At 42.2% G+C, this 17001-nt stretch overlaps 1 protein-coding gene across 1 annotated transcript in view; it reads right to left on the bottom strand.

The window, feature by feature from the left end:
• Noc3l (NOC3 like DNA replication regulator) overlaps positions 1-16269 on the bottom strand; it is a 32901-nt gene extending 16632 nt beyond the window's left edge. The window contains exons 1-10 of the mRNA XM_057778160.1: positions 16121-16269; positions 14955-15162; positions 12274-12406; positions 10646-10803; positions 10016-10069; positions 8347-8477; positions 3878-4039; positions 3601-3694; positions 1055-1230; positions 698-826 (exon numbers count right to left, since the gene is read on the bottom strand). Coding sequence (XP_057634143.1) covers positions 698-826; positions 1055-1230; positions 3601-3694; positions 3878-4039; positions 8347-8477; positions 10016-10069; positions 10646-10803; positions 12274-12406; positions 14955-15162; positions 16121-16129 — 1254 coding nt within the window. The 5' untranslated portion in view covers positions 16130-16269. The remainder of the gene's footprint in view (positions 1-697; positions 827-1054; positions 1231-3600; positions 3695-3877; positions 4040-8346; positions 8478-10015; positions 10070-10645; positions 10804-12273; positions 12407-14954; positions 15163-16120) is intronic.
• Between the last annotated feature and the right edge of the window lie 732 nt (positions 16270-17001).

The raw sequence follows: 17001 nt of genomic DNA, 5'->3' as shown, positions 1-17001 counted from the left end.
CAATCACACTTACATGTGTACCTGAGCACACGCATGCACAGACCCCCACCAGCAACTCCAATATCACACACACATAATATGCAAATAAACACACGTGCAATGTGGGCAGCTTTACATCTTACATACTGACAAAAAAATTAAATAGCAACATTCAGTATTGGGCAGTCAGTTGGGAAATGACTCAAATCACTAATAACATTGAAAGACACATTATTAGAAAACCATTTGGCAATCTCTCATTTTTAAATGTAATTACTACTGGATCCACTAACACTACTCAAGAAATCTAATTCATAGAATACTCACAATATTAAAAAAAAAAACATATGAGCAGTGGCCTCTCCAACACTGACTATACCAGGAAAATTCTTGAGACAACTCGCTACCAAGCAGGGTGTTGTATGTTTGTGTGTGGGATGCTGAAGCTCACCACACATCATATCAATCTGCTGCAGAAAAGGGTCCTGACTAGAAGACTTTTTTTAAGTTTTGAAACAAGGATGCATATATCTCTTTACCAATACATCTAGGAAGATATGCACAACAAACTGTCAGCAATAGTTACTTAATGAATATATATATTTAACTTTCCACCTTATAGAAGTCTGTAAATGAATTTCTTGAAACAGTAAAAAATTAACTTTGTAAACAAATGAAAATTTAAAACAAACTTCAAAGTAAGAAAAGAAAGGCTTACCTCTGGCCTAACTTCATAATTTCTGCCCTTTACAAAACCAGAAATCACTTTAATTACACCAAGAGAAGCTTGGCCTAGTTTATCTTGTTTAAAGAGTTTCTTTACTGCTTCACAACACATTTCAGATATCTGGAAAAGAAAGCGTGACGATAAAGTAGACTGACACCTGGACAAGGACCCCTGCTGCTGGGTTAAAAGCCTCCAAGGAGAACTACTCACTAAACCAACCTCAAGTCAGGTGCATAATAAACTGCTAATTACTACCAATAGCTTATAAAGAATTTAGGGGTAAGATGAAGCAGTGTGTAATCTTCCTAATAAGGACAAAAGCAATAAACCAGTTTTAGAAAAACCCACCAATTTTGACCCATCGTTCATCAAAGGGACAATCAGCACAATAATGTTGTTGTGAAAGTTGAAATGGGGCAGGGCCACCAAGAGCTCACACAGGCTCTTCACAGCCACTTCAGCCAGCCCTTTGTAGGCCTTTAAGGAGACCACGTTGCTCTTCTTCAGCTTCCTTTGCTTCCAGTCTAAGTAAAACACAAATGCAGTCACTTTAGTCACTGGTCAGAGCTTAAACTGATTGGCTTTTGTTTTACAGTTAACATGTATTCCCAAACTTTTACCAAACTATAAAATATTTGCATGGTCAGATTTGTGTAGAACATCTTCATGGTCTCAGACAGAAGCTACAACTTACATAAAGAAGAAACTGTAAAATACAGGATTTTGATCTTGGGACCAAAAGGAAAAAAAGAGAAAGAACATAAATCATCTTATTAATCTTTCAAATTAGTTACATGCCAAGATGGTAAGTAGGGCTAAGAAGTTGGCTCAGGAGTCAACTCCTGGAATCCACAGGATGGAAGGAGACAACTGCCTTCCACAAGGTGCCCTCTTGACACTCACATTCCCACAATGCCATCTGTGCACCCACGTGTATACCCACAACCAAAACAAATAAATACATGTTAAAGAAAAATTAAGAAATGGTACTTTGGGGTATCTTTTTTTCTTTTCGGGGGGTAGTAGGAGACAGGGTTTCTCTGTGTAACATCTCTGACTATCCTAGAACTCACTCTGTAGACCAGGCTGGCCTTAATTCACAGAGATCCATTTGCCTCTGCCTCCCAAGTGCTGGGATTAAAGGCGTGCCCCACCACCGTCCAAAGAAATGGTAATTTGGTAATTAACTTAATATTAAACTTAATTTCATTTTTAGTGTAGTTACATTACATTCTTTTATATGTGTGCACAGTATATGACTATGTGCCCACATCCATACGCATGCCAAAGACAGAGGTCAAAACCCGTCTTTTTCTGTCCCCTTTCACCCTTCTTTTTTAATGGGTAAATGTGGGTATGTGCACTGTTGAATGCAGGTATCCACATGGTCTGAAGAGAGTACTGGATTCTTGAGAGCTGGAGTCATAGGCAATTGTGAGCAGCCTGATGTGGGTCTCGGAAACCAAACTTAGGTCTCCTGAGCCATCTCTCCAGACCCTCCACATTATTTTTTGAGACAAGGTCTCTACTGAGCCTGTCCTTGGGCTTGCCAATGGCCAGGTAAGAGTCTCCAGGAACAAATCCTAGTATGTTCCAGATGGATACCAAAGCATAAAAACAACACCCACGCCTCCCCTCTCCACCCAGGGTCCACTCTACCACTTCTCTGTCCCACTCAGGCCAACAGGAGGCTCAGCAGCACTGTCTCGGCTGGGAACTACGTGATCCTTGGTCCTAGCACTCAGGAAAGGAACTCAGTGAGATGAACTAGGAATCTGGGTTTCTTCTCCATTCACCACCCAATTTTCACTATGCCCTTCTTTTTTTGGAAATGGGTGTTCAAAAGGCTTACCATCCTAGCTAAGTTTTAAGTTTGCTTTTAAAACATGAACACCTATTTCAAGTTATAGTCTTTTGTCTACAGTTTTAAAATAATAATAAGAAGAAATCCCAACTGTTCATAAATGCAACAAGTGCATGACTACTTATGAAGGACTATAGCATGCCAAGCATATAGCTCACTGGTAGTGTGCATGTGTTCCTGTGTTCAGTCCCCAGCAGCATAAAAGGAAAGACAAAGAACTACAGAAATAATAATGCTAATACCAATAGCTGATAGAATAACTAAACACTTCATGTTTATAAATCAAACTGCTTCTCATAAATCCTATAAGGTAAACAATATTATTACTATTTATTGATTTAAAAAGCACAGAAAGGTAATTTACCTATTATGCAAATGGTAGAGATAGGCTGAACTCTGGAAATCTTTCTGTGTTTTGAGACAGGGTCTCCATTCTGGCATACAATGGACTTGAACTCTCTATGTAGGTGTGAATGACCCTGAACTTCTGGTATCTCTGCTTCCACCTCCCCTATGCTGATATCACAGTGTGCACCACCACATATGCTTGGCTTATACAATGCCAGAGACAGGAGCTTTCATGAACGCTAGGTTAAGAACTCTTCCAATTGCACTACAGTCCCAGCTTCTAGGAAGTCTGACTTTAGACTGCCTCTCACATAAAACAGAATATAAAGTTACCTTTGTGATCATATAAGGTTAGATATGCATGTTCTTTTAAGACATGGTTGCCTGTTGGGCATGATGGTGCAAGTCTTCAACTCCAGCCCTAAGATGGCAGAGACAGGCAGCTCTCTGTACGCTTGAGGCCACCTGGTCTACAAACTGAGTTCCAAGCCAGCCAGGGCTACATCAAAGAGAAAAAAAATAGGACAAAAAAAAAAAAAAAAAGCTGGGGAGTGGTGGCACAGTCTTTAATCCTAGCACTAGGGGGACAGAGGCAGGCAGATCTCCAGGTTCAAGGTCAGCCTACTCTAGAGTGAGTTCCGGACAGCCAGGGTTACACAGAGAAAGTCTAAGTTTAATATACCTTTAACCATTTGTTCCAGATTTTCCAAATAAAATTTATATTGGCTAACCAAGCCTTCTTCAAATTCTCTTAACTTCTGGGTTTCTTTACGAATCTGAAAAGACAAAAATTATTTTATGCTTAAAAATCAGAGCATTAACTTCAAAAAAGGACAAGAAAACAAGTGTCTTAGACTTTGGGTTGGGGAAAGAACAAGGATTAAATAACAACAATAACTCCCTATTTTCCCATCCCTAGTCCTCCAAAATTTTTGGCTTATAGTTTTATCCAGCATCACCTTGGTGGATTTTTCTGCTTCAGTTAGAGGCCGGATTTTATAGGAAGGAGTGATGTCCTTAAATAGCTCCATCAGGGAAATGATCACCAACTTCCGGACAGTGACAGCCACATCAGGGTCCTGTTCCATCAGCATGGAACGCAACTCTTTCAGTTTTTTAATCTGTTAAAGAAATGATTCGTAAGACTACAGAAATGGTAGCAAAACACTTCAGAGAAAAGACAACAGCCCTGCATCTGACACCCTAAGTGGAATTCACCTAAAGACTAACAGAGCCAAGCTGCAATAAACTCCAATGGACACATCACCAGGTTAAAGGAAAACCATACTTTACCCATGTAGGCAAGTACAAATTATAAGAAATAGGAGTCAGGTGTGACTGTGCACACATTACTCACTTGGGAGGCAGAAGCAGATGGATCTTTGTGGGTTCTGATTTCAGGACAGCTAAAGCTACATTGTAAGACTATATCTTGGGGGGAAGGGGAGAAGAGAGAGAAAAGAGGAGGGGAGAGGAGGGGAGGGGAGGGGAGGGGAGGGGAGGGGAGGGGAGGGGAGGGGAGGGGAGGGGAGGGGAGGAGAGGAGAGGAGAGGAGAGGAGAGGAGAGGAGAGGAGAGGAGAGGAGAGGAGAGGAGAGGAGAGGAGAGGAGAGGAGAGGAGAGGAATTGGGCTGGCAAGAAGCTCAGCAGGTAAAAGTACTTCCAGAGCATGCCTGATGATTGCGATTTCTATCCCAGGAACCCTTGGTGGAAGGGAAGAACCAACTCCTAAGAGCTAAGTTTTAACTGCATTAGTACACCGATGTGCACACAATAAAAATAATTATTGTGTCGGGCAGTGGTGGTGCATGTCTTTAATTCTAGCACTCAGCAGGCAGAGGCAAGTGGATCTCTCTAAGTTCAAGGCCAGCCTGATCTACAGAGTGAGTTCCAGGACAGTTAGGTGTACACAGAGAAACTCACTGAAACAAACAAAAATACTAATACTAAAGTAATCAAATATATAACCACAGAAGTTGTAGCTCAGTGGTAGAGCACTTGACCTCATACATAAGGTCCTGGGTTCAATACCTGATACTGGAGGGAAAATATATACATATATAGAGCCAAGTTATATTAACTGCAGTAAGATTTGAAGATAATTTACATGATAAAATACAAAAGTATAAAGTTGGTGCTAACTTCAGCAGCACACATACTAAGATTGGAAAGATGCAGAGAGCATTCAGTAAGGATGTGAAACAATCCCATTAAAAATAAATAAATAAGGAGTTGGTTTCAATTAACATGCTTCCTTTGAATTACTATTGCTACTGGAGCAGAACAGAGAGTGAAGAGCAGTACTCCGGCTTGCTAGCAATGTTTCCCACAGCAAGGACAAAGGGGCCTTCATCTATTTGCTATCCTGAAATTGTGGAGCACAGGCATAAGCCCCTGGAGTAGTAGAAGACCTGGGCCCAATTACGTGGCTATCAAAATGGGGGCGGGGGGAGCAGTAATCACTTGAGTTTTCTAGAGATGCTGGGGGTCAAACTGGCCTTGCACATGCTGGCCAGGTGCTCTGTTGCTCCACCATGAGAGGCATCTCCAGTCTTTCTTTCTTTTTTTTTTTTTTTTTGGTTTTTTCGAGACAGGGTTTCTCTGTGGTTTTGGAGCCTGTTCTGGAACTAGCTCTTGTAGACCAGGCTGGTCTCGAACTCACAGAGATCCGCCTGCCTCTGCCTCCCGAGTGCTGGGATTAAAGGCGTGCGCCACCACTGCCCGGCTCTCACTTAAGATTTTTAAGACAGGTTCTCACTACATAGTCCTAGCGGGTCTAGAAATCCCAGAGATCTGCCAACCTCTGCCTGCCACCTGCTGGGAAAGGGCCTGTGCCACCATGCCCTGCTCTTACTTGGGTTTCTGAAGACCCAATTTTTCAGTAGGAAAATGACATAAAAAGACGTTATCAAATGATATCAAAATACTGCCAGTAAGAAGACTCAGTGAGTAAAGGCACTTGCCACTCAGGCCTGATTACCCGAGTTCAGTCTCCAGAACCCGGGAATGAACAGACTCCTGAAATCTGCGCACGGACTTCACATGCACTGTGTGGACTCCACATGCACTGTGTGGCATTCAAACAGGTAAACCCAAGTAAAAAAAATGACAATAAGATAAAATTCTTTTATTCATTATCATTTGTTTGGTTGTATTTTGTTTTGTCTCTTTCCTAGAACTCACTCTGTAAACTAGGCATGTGCTACCTCCACCCTGCATAAAATCCTTTAAAAACTGGTACTTATGAAGAGACACAGTAGTGTGCATCCTTAATCCCAGAACTCAGGAAGAGAGGCAGGTGGGTTTCTTGAAGTTCCAGGTCAGCCAAGGCTAAATAGTAAAACCCTGTCTAAAAATGAAAAAATAGGCTGGATGGTGGTGCACGCCTTTAATTCTAGCACTCGGAAGGCAGAGGTGGTTGGCCCTCTGAGTTCAAGTCTGCTCTACTGAGTGACTTCCAGGACAGCCCTGGCTGTTACAGAGAAACCCTGTCTCAAAAACAAAACAAACCTACCCCACGTACATCTAGGCAGCACTAATTAGACTTCATGGGTTATAAAACAAACAACAACAATAAAAAAAAAAACTGGCATGGTGACATCATAAGATTTTAACTCCAGCACTTTAGAAGCAGAGGTAGGCAGATCACTGATTTCCAAGCCAGCTGGAGTAACATAGGGAGACCTTGTTCCCAAACTCCCTCCACAAAAAGTCAAAAAATTGGGAGATGGATTTGTTAGGGGTGATCTGGGGAGCAGTGGAAGGGAGAAATGGGGGGATTTATGAAATTCTCAAAAATAAACTTATTTTTAAAAAATTAAAATAAGAATATCTCTATGGTTCTATGGTGATCAAATAAGAAAACAGATGAAAAAATTATCCTAACTCCCCACTCCCCTCTCTTATTCTGGTCCATATATTACCTTTGTTTTTTTTTGTTTTTGTTTTTGTTTTTTAACTAAAAAAGACAAGTTCTACTCAAAGTTTGCCCACATGACATTTCTTACCCTAAATAACAGGGGCTAGAGAGATGGCAGGCAAAATACATGACTACCAACCTGCATTCAATCCCTGGAACTCTTGTAAAGAGGAAAAGAGAGAATCGCCAATCCACACAGGTGTTCCACATTACTATGACACATCCCTCCCTCCACAACAGCAGATAATGTTTAAAGTCAAAATCCAATTTATCATTCAATAAATAAATGCTTGTCATACTCAGATACTGGGAAAGTCAATATAACAAGAACGATATCATTTAATATGAAATATTTAATTCTCACAACAGTGTTGAAATGCTGTTTTCTTGGGAAAAAGGACTTAACCTATCTCAAGCAGCACTTAGGGGAGCCAAGACTGAACCCCAGATTTCTTGAATTCACATGTCATATCACCAGTTTCACCATGTACCCAAGACTCAGGGCAGTTTTCTCCGAGACTGGCTCCATTTCACTCAAAGCATTTCCTCCATTCGTATTGTTCTCCTTTTGCTTCCTTCCTCTCACGTTTCCATCCCTGTCTCCTCACTCTCTTTTTTTCTTTGTTTCTCTGGGTTTTTGAGGCAGGAGCTTACTTAGGGGTTTACTCTGAACTAGTAGCAATCCTCCTGCCTCAAGTTCCCTAGTGCTAAGGTTACAAATGCACACTATCAGCCTTGTACAGTATTTTCTCACTACAAATATTTCTGAACTAATTCCATTGACTCTTATACAGAATGTTCCTCACTAAAACCTTTAAGTAGGTAGATATGATGATACACACCTAATATCCCAAAACTTAGGAAGCTGAGGCAGGAACACAAGTTTGAGACCAGCCTGGGAAAACTGACACAGAAAGGCATAATCAGAGAGGTGGATGAACAGAAGCAGGCACACACTCACACATGTGCGCGCACACACGTTTGGGGACAGAAGCTTGCCCCCTCCCACACACACACCCTCTACTGACTGGTGAGACAAATCTGCAGGAAGATTCTTCCCTAATACAGTAACTTTAAGATATTTGCCACCCTCCAAGTTGCCAAGATAAGTCCTGTATCTTTGTTTGCAAATGAGGAAAACAAATCTCAGAGTCTAAGTGGCTTTTCTAAGCTCATGAAAGAAATCAAGTTGAGAGTTCGAGGCCAGCCTGGTCTACAAAGGGAGTTCCAGGTTCCAGGACAGGCTCCAAAGCTACAGAGAAACCCTATCTCGAAAAACAAAAAACAAAAAAAAAAGAAAGAAAGAAAGAAAGAAAGAAAGAAAGAAAGAAAGAAAGAAAGAAAGAAAGAAAGAAATCAGGTTGAGATGCGGGATGAAGTTAAGATTCTGTCTACTGTTTCATTCAACTCTAGCTTACGCTTACATTTAGTTAATTCCTTTCGGTGTTGTGTGTTAAAGGAAACTAGAGCTCTTCAACAATCTGTGGTTTACACAATCAATACCACTCACATTATTTTCTGGATCTGACAGTATGGCAGATGCCAAGGCTGCAATCTGTATTTTCTTCTCCTGTAGTTTCTTCTTTCTCTCAATTAAATGTTCTTCTATGGTGAGCTCTGGAACAGGGTTTTCAATGACCTCTGAAAGAAATTAGGTTTTCCTTCTTAGATATTCCTTTACTTTCAGAGAGCTAATAAATTCATACCTTTCATTTTATATAAGTATTAACAATGGCAATAGGCATCTATGTTTATTGTTGCACATAACCCACCAGTCTACTATCACACACGTACATGTCATTTTGCAGATACAAAAACTAAAGCTAAAAAAGCAGCTTAGCTAACTTCAATTTCAAATTCAAAAACTAACAGAAATGGACCCAAAGCCCACGCTCAAATTCTTAAATACTATCCTAACAAGCCCACAACTTCATTAGCTAATGAAACACTCTTGACTTAGTATTTTCTTAAGTTACAAAATACCATACTTTTGTTTTCAACTCTATGTAGGGCTTTGAATTATATGTTAAGGGATTTACAGGAGCTGGGTGGTGGTGGCATATGCCGAGAGGCAGAGGCTGGCAGATCTCTATGCTTTTGAGGCCAGCCTGGTCTGCAAAGTGAGTTCCAAGAGAAAGACTCCAGAGGAAACTAGATAATAAACACACAAGAATAACCTGCGATGCGCATCTGATCTGTAGTGACTGAAACCAGCTAACTACAACAGTTGCTCTATAATCTCACACACATTTTTAATGAGGCCTGATAAATTTAAGTAAAATTTAACAGTAGTTTAATATAAAATGTATTTCCAGGTTAATTTTGATTAGTTAAAACTATTCCACTAGGCATGGTGTATGATGGCTTACACCTGTAATCTCAGCATTTGGCAGGCTGAGGCAGGATTGCCATGAGTTTGAACCCATCCTCGGTTACAATGTAAGCTTCCGGTCAACCTGAGCATATGAGACCTCGTCTTAAAAAAAAAAAAAAAGGCGAGGGTGGGTGATAGTGAGATGGCTCAGCTGGTAGAAGGAACCTGCTGCCAATCCTCTGATCTCCACATGCATACGTATACAATCAAAATATAATTTTACAAACTTAAATAAGCAGCAAAAAATTATTTTAAATGTTAAAAACCCACATTTCGATAACTGAAAAAGGCATACACTAAGCATGATTGTCCTTAAAAAAAGATTGTATATCACAAAATCAATTTTGCGGTTTTCAAAAGTAATCGTTTTTGTAAGTAGGTCTTTTTCTTATAATTAGAAGGATTCCAAACAGTAACAATTAAAATTTTTCATGTTTGCTCGCCATTGAAAATGTAATTGTCCACATTTTTCCATAATAAGAAGTATATCAAAGCTTACAATGTGAGCCTTTCAAATGTAGAGAATGGCCTTTAAAGGAGCAGCGTCCACGCTAGGTGCACAAACAATATTCGCCGAGCAAAAGACCACTTCCTAAGCCAGGCAGTGGCGGTGCACGCCTTTAATCCCAGCACTCTGGGAGGCAGACAGGTGTATCTCTGTGAGTTCAAGGCCAGCCTGGTCTACAAGAGTTAGTTCCAGGACAGGAACCAAAGCTACACAGAAACCTTGTCTTGAAAAAAACAAAAAACAAAACAAAACAGACCACTTCCCGATTAACTATCAACTACAAAGATGTCTTATTACCTTCCTCAACTTCCTGCTCTTCTTCGTCCTCTTCTTCTTGCTGGACGTCTGTGACTATTGGACAGATTTACATATTAAAGCTGTGATAACATTAAGTGGTAAAACAGAACAGATAAGAAAGGAACAGAGCAGCAGTTACCACAGATCTCAGGCTAGGCAATAACAGGGAGGGAGGGAGGGAGGGAGAGAGGGAGGGAGGGAGGGAGGGAGGGAGGGAGGGAGGGAGGGAGGGAGGGAGGGAGGGAGCTAGCAGAATTTAGTGTTTGCCCAGATGGCGTTTCCTGAGTACATGCTTTGCTACAAATCAATATAACGGTGTCTTTGATTTTTGTCTTTCACTATTACTTCACAAACACATTTTCTCTTTCTTTCTCTACCTCTGCCCCATTCCCCTCTCTCTTTTTGAAGAGATAATCACCCAAACCTTATAGTTCTAGTTGCATTCTCAATGAAACAGATTCCCAAAAGAACTGTCTGTGACCTGGCCAGAATTACTGAGTCCACTATAATGGCAGCTACTCTTACTCTACAGATATGACTAAAAGCCAAGTGCGAAACTTTGAATGAAAAAAAAAAGTGTGTTCTAGGAGTAAAATCTAAGTGTAACTAGGAAGTCAGCCATCGACTCACCTGGCTTCTCCCTAGTCTGTGGGATTATACCGCTTTTATCCTTGATAGGAAGCAAATGAATCAACTCCTTCTCAGGTGCAGTCTGCAGAGTTCTTGGCACTTTTTCATATTTAGCTATCACACTCTCATGCTTTCGTTTCTTGATATGAACTGGCTCGCTGCAGAAAAAAGTCCAATTTCAGTCTTAAAGGGTATTCTTCTAGATAGGCCTCTGTTCCAGTGATAAACACCATGACCAAACACAACCTGAGGAGGAAAGGATCTGTTCCAGCTTACAACTGGAGTTCCTTATGAAGGGCAGGAACTTAAGGTAGAAACTGAAGAAGCTATGGAGGAACACTGCTTATTGGTTTGTTCCTCCTGGCTTGGTCAGTTTTCCTTATACCAGGACCACATGCCAGGAGATAGCATTGCCAAAATGGGCTGGGCCCTTCCAACTAACATAAAATAAGAAAATGCCCCCACAGGCTTGCCAGTAAACCGGCGATTCTCAACCTGTGGGTCCAATCTCTTAGTCAAAACTCTGTCTCTAAAAATATTTACACTACGGGGGCTGGAGAGATGGCTCAGAGGTTAAGAGCATTGCCCGCTCTTCCAAAGGTCCTGAGTTCAATTCCCAGAAACCACATGGTGGCTCACAACCATCTGTAATGAGATCTGATGCCCTCTTCTGGCCTGCAGGCGTACACACAGACAGAATATTGTATACATAATAAATAAATAAATATTTAAAAAAAAAATATTTACACTACGATTCATAAGAGTGGCAAAATTACACTTACGAAGCAGCAATGAAAATGATCGGGGGTCACTAATAGGTTTTCTGTCCCCCAATAATATGTTTCTCTGCTGCCTCAGTAAGCCAGATCAAGCTGAATTTAAAAAGTATAACAACAGGCTTATTTGAGCAAAGCAAATCCCAGGTGGGTTCTCCAGCCTTGATCTCTGGGACTGGAGAACCCACCCACAGAACTAAAACAGGGAGATTATATAGGTTGTAGGCGAGGGTTGATGACATATCCCCCACAAAGTGGGTTTGTACCCAAATTTGGTCAAAAGCTGAAAGCATCAGGCAGGGACTTGGGCAGCGGGCAACTTCAGGGGAGGAAGCTGCAGTGCAGCCAAGAATGTGGAACTGGGCTCTTTGCTGCCTTTCCTTTGTTCAGAGACTCTGAGCTGGCCGGGTTTGGAGACACAGGCATGGGGCTTGCGGGACCTAGCAGGAGTGAGCTGGAGGTTCCAACCGAACAGCTACCACAACATGAGGAACTGTATTAAAGGGCTGCAGCACTGGGAAGGCTGAGAACCACTGCTATGAGCCAATCTGATGGAAATGGTCTCGAGCAAAGGTCCCTCTTCTCAGATTGCTCTAGTTTGTGTCGGGTTGACAAACAAACAAACAAAAAACTGACCAGCACATGTACCTAAAGGCTATCATCAGAAAATCTATTGTAAACCAGGCAAGATGATACGTGCTTATAATCCCTCTGGGGATTATGAAGGCTGAGGCAGGAGGACCATCAGTTATAGTCCATCTTGAGCTATGTACAGGGTCCTGGGTCTGATGCTCAGAACCACATTTGTAACACACAGAGATGTGAACACTTATAATCCAGATGAAATATTACCTAGAAGAAAGATCTCTTGTAAGAAAAGATGCTTTTTGTCCTAAATCTCTCATCAGCTGTAAGTCATCTTCATCCATCATATCTAAAGGAAGGGCTTCTTCCTCCTCCTCCTCTTCCCTCTCCATCCTTTTAACTGTTCCACCAAAAAAGAAAAAGAAAGTATTAAAGTCCTGCGTTTTCCTATCTCACCTCCCCTTCCTCCAGTGCTCCCCACCAAAGCACTACTGACGTACCAGGTGACAATTCTTTTCCTCGTGGAGATGCTCTGAACCCAGCAAAGGGCTAGCAGCTTAGCAGCTTAGTATCTGATTCCTGAAATCTAGAAATCAGTGTTTGCCTGTATTCTGAACTGAGAACCAACGGCTGAGTTCATTAGCACCTTCTCATCTCCCATGACCTTTACTTCACTTCAGCGGCCTCTCCAAAGGCCAGGTCCCAAGCCTTGGTGCTCATTCTTGGACCACAACCATCTGTCCTTCCAGTATTATTTGGTTATTTCCAATGTACTGTTTTACTAACTACACATATAGACCTCTATTTCTTCAACCACTTGCTGTTCTGAACACTAGTGTGCTCTGCTTTGTTCCCTGGCTTAGACTGCAGGGTTACACTTCCACCATTCTCCTGCTTATACACTCAGCAACTTTCCTTTCTATATTAAAGTTACTCATCCTATAACAAAACCCCAACCTCACTCATCATTCTAACTTCCTTCTCTGCTCACTTTCTGTATTCCTCTTTATTCATCTTTTTATTCACGTGTGTCTATATGATATGTATGTGTGTGCATATCTATATCTATATATCTCAAGTGCCAAAAACCCTTTTTTTTTTGGATTTTCGAGACAGGGTTTCTCTGTAGCTCTTGGTTCCTGTCCTGGAACTAGCTCTTGTAGGCCAGGCTGGACTCGAACTCACAGAGATTCACCTGCCTCTGCCTCCCGAGTGCTGTGATTAAAGGCATGCGCCACCACTGCCCGGCTTCCAAAAACCCTTTAAGAAGTGCAGAAGATTCAACTTTGAACAAGACACCCTTAGTGTTTTCACTAACAAAACTTAACCTTCCTAACAGCAGTAAGACTGATAAATACTACTATGTAAACAGGCACAGAATGAAACTCCTATCTACTTTAAAGGACACTGCATTTCTCAAAGCAGAAATTGGTGTATATTGTGAGCCAATTTTTTCTCTCCCATTGACTCTTTTTTTCATCACTGCACTTCTAGCTCCTTCACCTGCCTCATTCCATCCAAGGACCTACTCTGCTATTTCAGTAACAAAAGTGAGGCTACAAGGAAAAAAATCATTGATTTTCTTCATATCAGACTTAACAGTGTTTGCCTCCATCTTTTTCTTATATTCATCCGTCTCTCATGGTTTCACTTAGATGCTAAGCTGTAAGAATAAATTTTTTTCTCTTTTACTTTTATTAAGGGAACTATTAGCACATTACACTTTTCTCTTCCTTCCTTTCTTTCTTCTCTCTCCCTCTCTCTCTTTCTTTCTTGCTTTCTTCTCTCTCTCTCTCTCTCTCTCTCTCTCTCTCTCTCTCTCTCTCTCTCTGTAGTTTTCAAGAATGGGTTTCTCTGTGTAGCCCTGGCTGCCCTGGAACTCCCTCTGTAGACCAAGCTGGCCTCAAACTCAGAAACCTGTCAGTCTCGGCCTCCTGAATGCCAGGATTAAAGGTGTGCACCACCACCACCTGGCGGCACATTACACTTTTCAATTGTAAAACTTTAGAAGTTTTAGATACTTTCTCTAAAAGTATCTATAATCAATCAACTCATTGTTCCTAGACTGGAGGCTGAGTGATCAAACAAGATCACATGGTTACCAGCACAAATCAAAAGAAGAGCCCACATTTCCTGACTTCCAGGCAAATGATCATATATCCCTTACAATAACGCTACTACTGGGAAATATGTCAGGATTAAGAGATTAAGATGGTTATAGAAAAAAACAAATAGTTCTTTAAATCAGCTTCAGAACTGGCCTGATTCAAAATGGTCACATTCTTTTCCTATTTTGAGTATCTGAAGTTCTTGGATAGTTGTACAAAATAACCCAGACAATTAGAGCTGAATTTCAGCCCAACTGTACAAGCTAAAAGAAAACCACCAGTTTAGAAAGGGAAATGCCATATGGGCAGTGGTAGCACATGCCTATAATCTCAGCAGTCAGGAGACAGAGGCAGGCAGAACTCTGTGACTTCGAGATCAGCCTGGTCTACAGAGCAAGTTCCAGGTCAGCCAGGGCTACACAGAGAAACCCTGTCTGGGAAAACAAAAATAAAGAAAAGAAAAGGAAGTACCTATTGGCAACATGGTGAAGAATGCACGAATACAAAGCAGCCTGACCTCGACTCTCAGTGAATGAGAAGGTGACAGCGCCGACGTGTAGCCCAAAATTTATTTACACAGCCACTCGGGGTGTCTCCCAAGTACTACATTTTCAGATCTGCTGTCTAGGCCAACTAAAAGCAGAAGTGAGCTTTCTCACAGTGCATACATCTTGAAATGCTTTCTCATACCGACTGTGGTAATGCATAAAAGAATTCTATCGTTACCTAGACCTATGAAGATCTGAACACAGGACGAACGTTACTAGGACACAAGTCACCTCCACGGAGAACACTTCAGCGTAGCCAGAGAGGACTAGGGTGAGTGAAGGCTCTCATTACCTGGCCATTTGCTCTTTGGGTCCTCCAAGGGGACTGGTTTCTTGGACACGGCATCTTTGACAGCTTGCCTTAGCTTCCTCTGCTCTTTTCGGTACTTCTTGATAGTACTCTGTTGCTTAAATTGCTTATTCTTCAGTTTGTTTTCGAGTTTCACTTTACTAGTTTTTATCAGCTTGCGAAAGCTTGGGACCTGCTTTTTATTCCTCCTCTGGAAAACAACAGAAGGGGCACTGCAACTTAGAAATTTAAATTATTTCTTAAATCAGGTTAAGGAAAATAGCTTACAAATTAGACCAGTTTCACAAATGTCTCACAACTGTGGATACTGTACAAGAAGTAAAAGCAACATAAGGCAGTAGTAACTCATCCTACAGGATGGCACTAGAGCATCGGTGACTCATGACAGAATTTCTCCATAACCTGACTCTACCTGAAATGAAAAACGTTATGAATCTCTTATCTTGAGGTAAATGGTTATTCAAGGGTAGCTTAACACTTGTACCGTAACACAAACAGAGCAAAATAATGGCTACCTTTAACAATAACAATTGGCATTTACTTGGTGTTTTATTAATCCCAAAGCACTCAGACTTCTCAATAGCCTATATAATGATCGTCACATAACAGAGGAAGTGAAGGTTACAGAAATCATGCAACTCGATGAAGATCCCTGATCTAAGGAGGGTAAAACTGAATTATGTGTTTGGATTCCAATTCTCTTGCTGGTAATTGTTTTATAATCCAAATCCCAAGACTCCTAAATTTCCCTCTCCATCTCGGAAATCACCAGCCTTCCTATCTCCTTAAACTTTAAGTGGGAAACGGGTCCTCTCCGGGTCCAGTTCAAGAAGTCTGGACTTGCTTCTACGTGTAGAAAAGGACTGAGAGACAGTCTGGAAAGACTCGTCAGTCTGACATCCTTCAGATGCAGGGCTCACTGCTGGCCTCACACCTGCTCCCTGAGGCCGTGCTTGGTCACCGAGAACGAGGAAGCAAAAGCCAAGTAAGGACCCGAAGTAGATGGTGCAAAGAACCGCCAGGAGCCCCAACACAGGCCACCGCCCCCTAAACCAGAGTGGAAAATCTACGGAAAGACAAGCTAGGCGGGGACCCTGTCAACCCGGGAAACCGTAAGTCACGGGGGCCGGGGACCCGAGGGCACTTACCGCCTTCATCCTTGGGCCTGCAAGGAGTACCGCAGACAAGATCAACGGGAAGGGGGAGACGCAGGAGCCGGAGGAAGTAACACACGTGCCTAAAGCACAGCTTCACTCGAACAGGAAGCCGCGCCAGCCCCACACCTTTCTGCCAACGGAAACGGGAGGCGGGACTTCCGTCTTCTGGCCGTGGCGCGCGCGCGCGCGCGCGCGCCCCCTGGGAACTCCGGTTTCGTGTCCCGGCGCTCGCTGGCTGACCCGGGTGAGACGTGCTGAGGCGGGGTGCTGCTGTCCTCGGTTGAGCGGATGGCCCAACTGAGGGGCTAGGACGGGTTCCGGCCCGGGTTCCTTTGAAGTCCTGGAGAAGACAGAAGGCGAAGCCTTGGCCCTTTCAGTCGCCTTCGTCTCGCGGCTCGGTCTGTTGCGGGTATTCGCCTTCCTGGTCTTCTAGAGAGCAGAGCGCAGCTTCTTTATTAGGAGCTGATCCCTCCACAGGGCATGGGGTTTTGTTCCAAATGACGATTTCTCACCTCCACCCGCCAACCAAAAGTCCACGCTTCTTAGTTTAGACGTGGTGGCCACGCTTTTAATCTCAGCACTCTGGAGACAGAGACAGGAGGATCTCTATGAGTTTGAGGGATCTACGCCACGTAGACCCTACCTAAGAAAAGCCCTGTACTTTTACTGTGGAATCGTTTTGCTTTGGGTTTCACCCTTATATGAGAAAGTACTATATTAGTTGAATCTTTCAGAATTAGGTTTCTGTTAACCTTTTGATAAAGACAAAGTTGTCTATTTAGTAATTACAACCAAATTGTTAATTCTTACAAGAAGATATGGGCTTTGCAAGAATATGATTTTCAAGTACTTCTCTCCCAAAAACTGAGCTG

The sequence above is a fragment of the Chionomys nivalis genome, chromosome 8 (genome assembly GCF_950005125.1).
Source record: "Chionomys nivalis chromosome 8, mChiNiv1.1, whole genome shotgun sequence".
In the NCBI taxonomy this organism is placed as follows: domain Eukaryota; kingdom Metazoa; phylum Chordata; class Mammalia; order Rodentia; family Cricetidae; genus Chionomys; species Chionomys nivalis.
The sequence above is the reverse complement of the archived record's forward strand: the minus strand, read 5'-3'. Positions and strand labels throughout refer to the sequence as shown.